This window comes from Hemitrygon akajei, chromosome 3 (genome assembly GCF_048418815.1).
Source record: "Hemitrygon akajei chromosome 3, sHemAka1.3, whole genome shotgun sequence".
Classification (NCBI taxonomy): Eukaryota; Metazoa; Chordata; class Chondrichthyes; order Myliobatiformes; family Dasyatidae; genus Hemitrygon; species Hemitrygon akajei.
Window position 1 is genome coordinate 21,509,853 of NC_133126.1, and position 13,254 is coordinate 21,523,106.

General features: G+C 40.0%; 1 protein-coding gene across 41 annotated transcripts in view; it reads left to right on the top strand.

Moving 5' to 3' along the window:
- Positions 1-13,254, top strand: part of nrxn3a (neurexin 3a) — a 2,216,268-nt gene that overhangs the window by 44,179 nt on the left and 2,158,835 nt on the right. For all 41 annotated transcript variants that reach the window (XR_012098174.1, XR_012098175.1, XR_012098176.1 and 38 more), the window contains exon 2: positions 4,000-5,227. Coding sequence is in view for 35 of the 41 variants with exons in the window: in XM_073039307.1 (XP_072895408.1) it covers positions 4,543-5,227 (685 nt within the window). In the remaining 6 variants the exon portion in view is untranslated. The remainder of the gene's footprint in view (positions 1-3,999; positions 5,228-13,254) is intronic.

Here is a 13,254-nt window from a genome sequence, read left to right on the forward strand (position 1 = left end):
TCTCACTTTAAAGCAACATACTCAAAACGCTGGAGAAACTCAGCAGGTTAAGTGTCGATGTTTCAGGCTGAATGAATGGTCTTGACCCGAAATGACGACTCTTTATTCCTCTCCATAGATGCTGCTTGACCTGCTGAGTTTCTCCAGCATCTTGTGTGTGTTACTCTGGATCTTCAGCATCTACAGAATCTCTTGTGTATATAACTGTAAGGAGTTGGGAGGCGAGTATGGAGGGATGTTAGAGGCAAGTTTTTAAACACGGAATGGTAGGTGCGTGGAATGTGCTGCCAGGGATGATGGTAGTGGCAGATACCCTAGGGACATTGAAGTGTCCTTTAGAGCAGCACAGGATGATAGAAAACTGGAGGGCTATTTGGGAGGGAAGGGCTAGATTGATCTTGCGGTAGGTTAATGGGCCGACATAACTTTATGGGCTGAATGGCCTGTACTGTTCTATGTTCTAATTCCATAGACATATATTTGACTATGTCTAGAATATAGTTCTGTGAGGAATCTTGGGGAAGTTTCACTCTTCTTGAGGTATAGCAAACAGTATAATTTCTGCCTTTTCTCCTCTACATCAGTTTTATAAGGAGAGATTGGAGAGGTTGGGAACATTAGAGGTTGAGGGGTGACCTCGTAGAGGTTTATAATGTAATGAGTGACATAGATAGAATCCTTTCCGATGCTGGGGTGTCTAGGACTACAGGACACTGATTTAAAGTTAGAGGGAAGAAAGATCTGACGGTAGGGTTGTCTGCACACAGGGTAGGAATTATTTGGAATTAGCTACAAGAGAAGATGATGGACACATATACAATTACATTTAAAAAGCATTTGGACATGTACTTGGATAGGAAAAGCAAAGAGGAATACTGGTAGTCAAATGGGATTAGTATAATTAGCTATCTCAGTCAGCACGAGGACGTCTTTGAGCTGAATGATCCTGTCTTCCCCTTCCTCTTTTAAGATGTCCCTAAATCCTACCTCTTTAATTACACTTCTGTCCTAAAGTTTCCTTATTCAGCTCAGCATCCATTTGTTTAATTGATAGTGTCTGACGATAACAGGAAACCTTTGTGGGAGAGTTTTTAAAGTGCAAGAGCTATTGAACTGGGTCAGTTCCACTTTCTCGACCTCAGCAGTTTGGGTCCACTGATACAAACAAGTGCCACAAACTGGGGTCGTCCTTGGGTGCAGCAGATGACCATGACGTCTTCCGTGCCTCACAATGCCCGTCGCTCTCCACAGAGCGTTGCAGAACCGCCTTCCTGGCCGTTGAATCTCACTGTAGATCTCAGCCACCCTGTTCACCAGAGCTGATATTGCATGCTAGGACAAACATGTCCCTATCGCATTGGGGTATGAGTCTCACCTGGTTTAGCCCACCTGTTGACTCGGTGTACTAGAGTGTGGCCACTGACACTTGCAAACAGCTAGTTGGAGCCAGAGGTGAGAACTGAATTTCCACTGGGGACCAAAGTTGAGTGAGCTACCCCGGAACGGACATATCAAGCCCCTTTACTAGAGGTGCTACCCTTCCTGTTCACCCCAAATCCGATCTGTTTTATGACACTCCTGTGAAATGCCTTCAGATGTGTTAGCTCTGTGCAAAAGGCCATAGAAGCATCTTATGAGGCTATGCATACGTGTTGCTGCAGCGGCAATGAGAACTCTCACCTAGGTGGAGAGACCTTGGAAGTCATCAAATTTTACTTTGGACCAACAAGGGTCAGGGAACGTTTAAAATAGATGCTGAAGACTGTGGGGGAAGGTCTTGATAGACATGGTTTATCACTGGAATTTGCACCCACAGACCCCATGTGCCTGTACTCACTTGGGCGAGATGGAAAGCTGGTTCAAGTTGGGAGGGAGGCAAAGATTCTGAGATAAATGGTTTATTTTTTTTTAAATTAGAGATACAGCATAGTAATAGGCCCTTCCGGCCCAACGAGTCCACACTGCCCCATCACACTAATGTGGCCAATTAATTTACTAACCCCTATGTCTTTGAAATGTTGGGGTGGAAACTGGAGCATCCAGAGGAAACCCACATTGTCTGTAGAAACTCCTTACAGACGATGGTCCAATTAAACCCCAATCATACAGCTGGTGTTGTATAATGTTACACTAACCGCTACACTACTGTGCTGCCCTGATTTCTGATAGCATTATCCACATGGCCCACAAGTAAATACTTAAAAAAAAATGATATAGGAGAAGATTTGGCCTCTTGGCCCATCAAGTCTGCTCTGTTATTTCATCCTTGCTGATCCATTTCCCTCTCAGCCCCAATCTCCTGCCTTCTCCCCATTTCCCTTCATGCCCTGACTAATCAAGAATCTATCAACCTCTGCCTTAAATATGCTCAATGACTCCACAGCCACTGGTGGCAATGAATTCCACAGATTCATCACTCTCTGGTGAAAGAAATTCCTCCTCACCTCTGTTCTAAAAGGAGGCCTCTTTTTCCTGAGGCTGTTTCCTCTGCTCTTAGTCTCAGAACCATCCACTCTATCAGGGTCTTTCAACATTCGATAGGTTCCAATTAAGTCACCCCTCGTTCTTTTGGATTCTGTTGAGTACAGGCCCAGAGCAATCAAATGTTCGTCATACGACAAGCCTTTCATTCCCGAAGTCATTTTCAGGATTGAACGTCAAAATAAAGATTAAATAATGTTAATTAAAAATAAAGGATTACCCGTATGAGTATACAAACATTGATGTAAAATAATTCTTATATAGAATATCTTAAAAAATATTTCTCCATTGCCTCCTATTCCTCAGGTGTGAAATCCCCTTTGAAATCTCAAGGGTTAAAATCCCAAGTCATGTTTCACCTGGCAGAGAATCCGAGTGGCGTTATCCACTGTAAAGCTGCAGCATTCCAGCAAGACTGGGCTGCACGTGGGTTCCAGCAATGGAATGTATTGACAAATGCTGCACCATCTGTCACACAGTAAGCCTTGGACTTGTGCATTGGACTGGAGAGTGACACAGTTGTAATTTTCAAAAGGGAATTAAATGCATGTACTAAAAAAAATGAATTTTGTAGGTCCGGGAGGAAAGAATGGCAGAGTTGGTAGCAGTGGCAAGTTCAAATTCAATTATCATTCAACTATATTCATGAATGCAGTCAAAGAAAACTGTGTTGTTCTGGGGCCAAGGTGCAAAACACAGTACCAACAGTCACACACAGCACAAGGCACATATACCACATTTAATCACAATAGCAGTAAAATACGCAGTCGCAAAGAAAAATAAATAATATCACCCAAGTCCCTGAGTGTCATGGCCTGAAGATTGATGGTGCATGGGATATTGTTCTGGAGCCACATTTCTGCAAGGACAAGCATGCAGCATTTCTTCGAGATGAACTAGCGTAGGTGCAGACCAACACAATCCAGCTTGTCATTCCAAACCTGGAGGACTGCTGGACCACTCTTGGTCTGGCCTTTGACCTGTTTGGGTGACCCTACCAAGTGCTGAAGCACAAGGCCCTGACTCCAGCTAGCATAGCTCTCCGAGTCATTGAGGCATGCAAGCCTCCAAACCCAGTGACAAGGTTGTAGACCTCTTGGAGGAGAGTGATGTTTGAGTTGGTTAAAAGGTCGGCACAATATCATGAGCTGGAGAACCAATACTGTGCTATAATGTTCTAAGTGTTCTATATTCTAACCATATACCCAGGTTTACAATTTTCTGTCAGGATTCTGAATTCTTTCATGAATATTTTAGACCAGAATGTGATATACTGTGTCAATATTAATGCATTGTAATTTTTAGTATACAGAAATGATTCTGATAGAGTTGTGTATTTGTGCAGATTATACTCTTCCAATGAGTTCACAGTAGATTTAATTTGCTAATCCTGGATAAATTTGCTGTTTATTAAAATTATGGTATTAAAGCATAATCTGTACGTAGACCAAGAAGAACTGATTAATTTGGAAAATAGTATTTATGATTTTTAATGACATCTATTAATTTTATTTACAGGTTCTGAGGCAAGATTCAAGGTTTGTGGCTTCTTTGAGGCAGTGGCAACTGCAAATGTATCCCAGCATCATGTGGCATCTCTGGATTCTGGCTGCGACACACAAAAACTGATGTAAGGATTAATCTGTGAACTCTTGATAAAAATAAAAATCACGGGCAAAATAGTGCCTCTTCACTGTAGATGGCAGAATTAGCCTTGACAGCTTGAGGTTTGATTGAAATCCCAGTTTACGTGTTTATTACCAGCCACCTACTGACGACTTCAGCACATTCACAATTTCTCATCTCTAATCAGAAGCTTCCTATGAATGAATTGATGTGGGCTGACTACAGTTAAAGCTCGGGAAACCGTAACCATCCTGTGTTCTGCCTTTGTTTGATTTGACCTAACCAACGCTGCTGACGTAGGCTAAAATAACCTCTCAAATGAGCATTTCTGTTAATGTGGGTTTAATCCTCTCCGACAAACTGCATCTTTTGTGAGCAGTCCTATAGTTTGCTTTCTCCCTGCATTCCACCGATTTTGTGCATCTTGTGATAAACATGGATTCTTTCTGCTTTGCGCTGTTACTGAGTTCTTTAGCGGGGCTTTGTCTGGGCATTGAGTTTACTGGAGCACCAGGACTGTGGACCCGCTATGCACGTTGGGATGCAAGCACCAGGAGTGATCTCAGTTTCCAGTTCAAAACCGAGCTCTCCAGTGCTCTGATGCTGTACTTCGACGACGGAGGATACTGTGATTTTGTGCAGCTGATGATAGTGGAGGGGAAAGTTCAGCTGAAATTGAGCATTGATTGCTTTGAGACTGAGATCAATATAGATAGGCTGGTGAATGATGACAAATGGCACTTTCTCATGATATCCCGCAATAACCTGAGAACAGTTCTCGTGTTGGACGGAGAAACGAAGTCGGCTGAAGTCAAGCCACAGCGGCAGTACATGAAGATTGTAAGTGATCTGTTCATAGGAGGCGTCCCACAGGATATTCGGAAGTCGGCATTAACTTTGAATGCAGTGCAAAGCAAGCCTCCTTTTAAGGGATTTATCGAAGACTTGAAATATGGGGACTCTGCACCGGTGCTGTTGGGGAGTCAGTTCGTGAAGCTGGTTAAGGAAGGCATTTGCACCGAAAGTCCATGTGAAAATGGTGGGATTTGCTCTTTGATCGAAGGGGAAGTCACCTGTGACTGTTCTAGCACAGGATATACGGGGAGGTACTGCACTGAAGGTGAGAGAAAGGCTTTAAATTGTATACATTAAAATGTCAGGTACTAGTAGTAAAATGACCTTCCTTTGGATTAAATTGTATTTTTTGTTGAAGTTAACTGTTACTTGTATATTGGGGTTCAGCAAGTGGTTTATTGATTTTGGCCCCCAGTCAACTCATTCCAAATCCCTTCTGGACTCTGAGTTATCGTATCACAGTTGAGATAGCATTTAGATAGTTTTAAACCTGGGTTTATAATTGGTTAAGGAAAAAAAAACAATAATAATAAGCTTTGATTTCTAACTTGAATTGATTAAATATTAATCTACTCTATACATGTCTTTGTTAGATTAGCTAGAAGCCCTATTGATTGTTCCCTTGGACCATATTCACAGGTCAAAGGTTAAAGATGAAGAATGGTCACTTGGGGGTGGGGTAGCATGGTGAACACAGAACTTGGTGAAGGTTATTAAATAAATTTAGATTTCACCCTTGATTAAACTACCTGAAACTCTCAATTATTTTCAAATCTATCTATCAATATTTAAGTAGAACCAATGTTATAAAAGAAAAAGCAGAGATTTATATTAATTTTTCTCTGTAAATGTTGTTTCTTAAGGAGTTAATTTAAAATTTCTATGTTTATTCTATGTTTCATTGAGTATTTTAGACTATTATGCTTATGTTAATAACAGGCTGAAAATACAAAGCAGTTTAAGAAGCTATTTTTGCAAATATGTGTCAGTGCAGAAATGGAATATTGTATATTTTTCAGTTGACTGAAAACCTATGCAAATTATTGGAGAATTTGAATGCCTTTTCTCTGTGAATGTTACTTTTATTTGATTTTAACCTAACTCAGCTGCATCATTTTACAATATAGCACTCACCTGGCAAGATCGGACATGAGCATTACTTCATCGACTACCGTTAAGATGTCTATGTGTGCGTGTTTGTGTGTATACATTTGGTATTGTAGCCCAAAGGCTTGTCATGGTGTTTCCTGATTTATGCATCTAAAAGTAGTGTTGCTACCAACAGTTCTGTTGTTGGCATGCATCTTTAGAAGAAAACTTACATATTTTTAAAAATTTATATCAGTGTGTATTTCCTGAGTATATTTGGATTTATGCTTTTATATTCCATATCTATTTTAGAACAAAAATATGAGTTGATGCTATTTGCACAAAACATTTCTACTAGATTTAATTACGTACAAAGTTGGATTGCAACTGTACAGGTAATCCTGGGTTTTGGTTCAAGAGTAGACTTTTGACCTGTTAAATCATAGAACGGTAGGCCATGTATGCCTTACCACGTGGTGGGTTACTGGTCATCTTGGGGATGTCTTGCAGGAGTTAAAATCTTTCTGCAAGGAAACGGCAGTTCAGTCGTAAATTTGTCTTGCGAAGTTGCTCCTGGCCCACAGATGGTCGCGGAGCAACATGGTGGAATCAGAGAAAGAGTCAAATCTCTGGTTATTCTACATTCAATAATAAGCAATAATTCCACAAGCGTTTGTTATAGCTGAAGAATTTAGAATTGATTACATTACTTTTTGTTAAAAATCTTGAAAGCAGTTTATATTTGCCTGACAAACAAAGAACTCGTGATCTATTTAAGTAAGTTGCTTATTTGTGGTCTTATTTCTATATGCTTCTTTTGCTCAGTAAATAACTGTACAATCACTAAACGTGCAAACAATGTGGTTAGTGAGAAAGTTTTTTTTATAACAAGAGCAATATGTATCTCAAAAAGAAAGTTCATCATTGATCAAAGTAGAATTGGTAAAGAATTGGGAACAGGAGGTTTGTGGATGAACTTTGTGTGGTTTGCCAGGAGCTCTCATTGCAGATGTTTCAAAATACTTGGTATTTTCAAAATGAACTTGGGTCTTATTTTGATTAATGAAACCATTTTATAAAGCTCTTCTTTCCTGTGCTTTTTATTTCTTCTAAGTATAGATATTTATTATAAGCCTATGAGTATGCAGCTTGCTTTCACTGTGGCTAAAAATCCATCCTTCAATACGAGGTGTTTAAAAGGGGATCATAAAATGCTTTTTTTTAATGTAGAGAGCCAGCTAGATATTTGGGTGAAGATCCATTTTCAGAAATACCTCCAGTCTATTGCTGATGCAGAATAACACTAATGCCCTCAGATAATGTAGAAGCCATGAACTGTTATAGATTTATAGTCAATCAATACTTAAAAGTTAAATAATTAAAACCCAAAGTAAATTGTTAGTGTTCCAATTGTTTTTGCTTCTAAATTGATCTCAGGAACAATCCATTTACTTTTATTTTGCATTTTCAATGCCTTCTTTAGCACTTAATATTCAACACAGTCACTGGATCATGAATGAGTGTGATTTCGGGGGTAGAAGTTCACTCTTCGTTGTATGCCTTCAACACGCAATGCCATTGAGTGAAATCAAATTCCCAAAGCATCAGAAAATTGGATCTTTATAACTTAAATTTCAGAGACTTTGTGCAGGTGCTGCTGTATTCTGTGCTGATTGCATGCAACTAAGTAGAAATCATTGGTAATTTCAGAGAATTTAATTAGGCATCTTCATTTATCAAAATGCCTAATTAAGTTATCCTAGTACTGCAGCAAAATCTCCAACAGAATTTGCCATGACTAAGTGGTTATATTTTTTAAAACCACATTAAACAGACTTTCACTATACCATCAAATTTCTTAACTCGTCTTTAAGGGGCATAATATAATATATATTAATATATTTGGAACGGCACAGTAGCGTAGTGGTTAGCACAACGCTTTACAATACTGGCAACTGGGGTTCAATTTCCGCCACTGCCTGTAAGGAGTTTGTATGGTCTCCCCATGACCGCGTGAGTTTCTTCAGGGTGCTCCGGTTTCCTCCCACAGTCCAAAGACTTACTGGTTGGTAGGTAAATTGGTCATTGTAAATTGTCACATGATAGAGCTAGGATTAAATCGGGGGATTGCTGAGTTTCATGCTGTATCTCAATAAAAAAAATAAATAAAGGTTTAACATATTACTGTACATTATTCATATTTTAAATATATATAATATTCTGTATTTAAAATATATGGTTGGGTAGGGTTGTTCTCCGATCTTGGCAATTTACTTGTAAACGTGTGATCACCATACAAGGAGACATCATCAGTGCGTTCAGTGTACATCAACAGTGCACTGATGATGTCTCCTCATCTGGTGACAAAATGTTTGCAAGTAAGTTGCCAGGATCAGAAAGCAGGCTAACCATCTACACATTTTCCGTATTATTTTCAATATTATAATATAGTTTAAGAAGGATAATATATACATACACACAACATACAGTATACACACAGAGACTTAAAAAACACTCATGGTAGGATTAATTTTAATCCATTTTATTCCATCTTGCTTCCATTCTCTTAATATCGTTCTCTTCCCATGGCTGCTCTCTCAGCTACTGATGGCCGTAAACCTGGCAGATGAATGGATGACCATGGGCTGTTCTATGACATCTGCATCCTCGGGCTTACAGGAGGTGACTTAGCAGAGCAAAAACCAAAGATCAAAGTGGTGCCAATCAATGCTTTTTAGTTGCCATGTTCAAATATGTTATTTAGTGTCTGAGATAGAAATTCGAGAAACATTTTAGTAAACATCTTCACTGGGAATGGAGTTCTATAATGCTGGTTTTTCAACATTATTTGATTGAAAGGCAACATGATGATAGGTGTATCCAGATCATTTTGAGTTAATTATAGAATTGAGCGGTTATATCCTGGTCATTGCAATCCTGACATGATTTCTGAGTCAGGGTATAATGAGATGGTAACATTACCTGTGTGGTGCTCCTTCTGCATGTCACCGGGAATGTGTGCAACAGTGTTCTGGGGGTGGGGGCACTCTCAGGGCAGGCAATTTGATCTTCACTCTGCATCTCCAGAGGATGTACAGTACTTGAGCTTCTTGCATTCTGACCCCATAGAATGCCCCAGTACCTCCTGATTTTCATCTGAACCCCTCCTCCAATCTGGCATCCTCTCCAACCTCAAATTATCCCAAAAATTGATGGTCCCCATTTTTCCCTGCTCACCGCCACCTTCACGATAATCTCTGATCCTTTCAATCTCTTCACCATGTCGAGAATGGCTTCCAATTACCCAACTCCCATCTCCTGCACCTATTAATAATGACCCAGCCTTCAGCACCACCCACTTTGCAACATTATCGCTTCCCCATTTGCCTAATTGGTACGTTAGTACTACTAGACATCTGACAGTTAGCTACAATTGAGTTTTAAATGGGCAGTTCACTGATCTGCCCCTAGAGAGTGTTGAGAGAAGCATATTAAATTTTAGAGATGTCTGGATTTCTTCCAATGAAAGATTACTCAGCTTTATACTGATTGTAATTTGTTAATGCAAGTTAATTTACAAGGGATTATACCTTCAACTAACAAAACTACTAGCATAAATAGGCTTGAGCAAAATGGTGTATACATTGTAGATTGGCAAGGTGGGGGGGGGAATGATGTTAATGTTTAGATCAAAGGTTCAAAGATACATTTACTATCAAAGCAGTATGCAGTATACAATTCTGAGATTTGTTGTCTCCAGATACTTATCAAACACAGGAACCCGAGGAAGCCGTTCAAAGAAAAGCATCAACCACCCTACACAAAAAAAACAAATCTCTTAAATAGCAACATGATCATCACCCTAAATAATAAGCATTTAGACCGAGATTAATTAATTTATTGACTGTTTTACGAAGTGTGTCCCTATTCACATTGTACTAAGTCAAGATTGTCTATGCAAATTGTGTGACAAAGAGGCAACCTTGACTTTCAAATGATATTTTGTTGAAACATTCAGCTATAGTCCAATTGTGGTATAGTTGAACCAGAACTTTTACACACACACACAGTTTTGGAGGAACTCAGCAAGTCAGGCAGCACCTATGGAGGGGAATAAACAGTCAATATTTTGGACTGGAGAGGAAGAAGAAGAAGCCAGAATATGTGGGTGGAGGGAGGGGAAGGAGTACTAGCTGACAGGCGATAGGTGGAAGCAGGTGAGAGGGCAGATGGGTGGGTGGGAGAGGAGTGGTGAAGTAAGAAGCTGGGAGGTGAGAGGTGGAAAAGGTAGAGGCTGAAGAAGGAATTTGAGATGGGAGAGGACGGTTGACTATAGGAAAAAGGGAAGGGAGAAGGTGGGTGAGGGAGGGCTAATGATGTAAGAAGCTGGGAGGTGAGAGGTGGAAGAGGGACAGGCTGAAGAAGAAGGAATCTAAGACAGTGGACTATGAGAGACAGGGAAGGAGGAGGGTCACCAGGGGAGAAGATGAGAAGGGGTATGAGGAGATCCAGAATGGAAAATGGAGAAAGAGAGAAAAAGGAGGGTGAGGTTACCTGTAGTTATTTTCCAAATCTCACTGGTAGAGGACACAAAGTTTCAGTTTAAAGCTGCCCTAAAATGAAGAGTACAGTGTTCTATTTGGGAAGATAATAGCCAAAACTAAAATTCACAAGTGAATGAAAGGTTTGTCCAAAACATGATGCCAGACCTGGTCAAGTGCCAGAAATCCAAACTATACTCTATGCAAGTGAAGCATGTATGTGCAGAAGCAAGTGGAGGGTTAAGACCTTCTAATCTTCTGACAGTATTTAATTCTGCCCCAATCATTACTCTAGGCCCTCACTCATTTTAAATCCCACCCTTAGGTTTTCTCCACTCTTCTACAAATATTTTCTCTATTATTCTCCACTAATCGTTTCAGCATATGCCAATATTCTTTTGCCCTACATTTATTCCCTTCATTCTGAGATCACAAAAGTCTGTATGTGTGATTGAACCTGGTATAATGAGAGAATGGAGCCCCTCCACAAATTGTCAGAAGCTTCTCTGTACTACCTCTTCAACATGTTTTGATAAGTTGAAGAAGTTTCAACCCTCTATTTGAGCACAAGACTGAAGAGGGAGTAGATAGACAACACTTAATAAAGCACACAAAATCTGAACAAAGATTATAGATAATTATACTAAACCAGTTGGAAATGTTGTCTTAGCCTAAATGGGCCCATTTATGAGCACTACATTTTAGGAAGGATGTGGAACTTTTGGAGATAAGTATGGGGATATTTCCTTGTACGTTTAGAGAGATGAGGAATTTAACTTGCGTGAACAACTAACAGAAGATGTATAACTGTGTGTAGCAAAGGCCATAAGGAGATTCAAAACGAGAGTTTTGAATAGATTGAAGAAGCTATTTTCATTGGCTGTCAGTTCAATAACCACAAGGCACAGGTACAGACTCATTGATAAAAGAGACAGAAGTTTATCAATGAGAAACAGAGGACAAACCAGGGAAGGACTTGCACAGGTACTGATAAACACAAGCAAATTCTATTGATGCTGGAATGGCCACCCTTTTTAATTCCTCTTCGCACTCCCATTCTGACATGTCGGTCCGTGTTTGCCTCTACTGCCGTGATGAGGTTACACTCAGACTAGTGGAGCAATTCCTCATATTCCGTCTGGGTAGCCTCCAACCTGACGACATGCACATTGATTTATCTGACTTCTGGTCATTTCTCCCCCTCCCCTTCTCTCTTTTTTACATTTTCCATTCCGGCTTCCCTTTTAACTTTTCTCTTCTCTGCTGCCAATCATCTCTGTCTGATGCCCCTCTTCTCCCATGGTCCACTCTCCTCTCCTAACAGATTCTACTTTCAGCCCTTTACCTCAAGAGTCAAAAAGTCAGTCAGAGTAAAGTTTATTATCACAGTACATACATCACACCACATACAACCCTGAGATTCTTTTTCTGCGCACATACTTAGCAAATCTGTTGTGCACTAACTGTAAACAAGATAAATAGACAACAAACTGTGCAAATGCAGATATAAATAAATAAATAACAATAAATAGTGAAAATGAAATAACAAGGCATAAGAGTCCTTAAAATAGTGTAGTTATCCCGTTTTGTTCAAGAGCTTGATCATTGAGGGATAATATCTGTTCTTGAACCCGGTGGTGTGATTCCTGAGGCATTTGTACCTTCCACCTGATGGCAGCAGTGAGAAAAGAACATGGCCTTGGTGGTGAGGATCTCTTCCAGCTTCTCACTTCATCCACCTTCCCACTCACTTGGTCTCAGCTTTCACTTGCCAGCTTGTACTCCTCCCCTTCCCCAACCCTCTGCCCCATCACCATCTTCTTATCCTGGCTTCTTCCCGTTTCCTTTCCAGTCCTGATGAAAGGGTCTCAGTATAAAACTTTGACTGCTTATTCTCCTCTATAGATGCTGCCTGACCTGCTCATTTCTTCCAGCATTTTGTGTGTGTTGGTAGGGTACTGAGGGGTGTGGCAGAGTAGAATCTAGGAATACAGATTCATAATTATTTGCAGCTGACGTAACAGGTAGATAGGGTTGTAAAGAACCTTTGGCACATTAACCTCCATAAGTCAACATATTGAGCACAGGAATTGAGATGGTATGTTGAAGTGAGGCCAAATGCGGAGTATTGTATGCAGTTCTGGTCAACTACCAAGAGGAAAGATTTTAATAAGTTTGAAAGTGAATGAAATTTATAAGGATGTTACCAGGACTTACAGACCTGACTTGAAAGAAAAGTTTGAATAGGTTAGGACTTTATTCTCTGGAGCATAGGAGATTTAGAATATGATAGAGGTATAAGCATGATGAGGGCTGTGCATAGGAATAATAAAAGCAAGCTTTTCCCACTGAGGTTAGGTGAAGCTAGGACTAGAGGTCATAACTTAAGGGTGAAAAGTGAAATATTTAAGGGGAACATCTTCACTCAAGGGGTGGTTTGAGTGTGGGACGATCTGCCAGCAAAAGTGATGAATGTGGGTTCGATTGCAACGTTTAAGAGAAGTTTGGAAAAGTCCATATAGCGCCAATAAAAAGTATTCACTCCCCTTGGAAGTTTTCATGTTTTACAACATTGAATTACAGTGGATTTAATTTGGTGTTTTTTTGACACTGATCAACTGAAAAAGACTGTTTTGTGTCAAAGTGAAGATGGATCTGTACA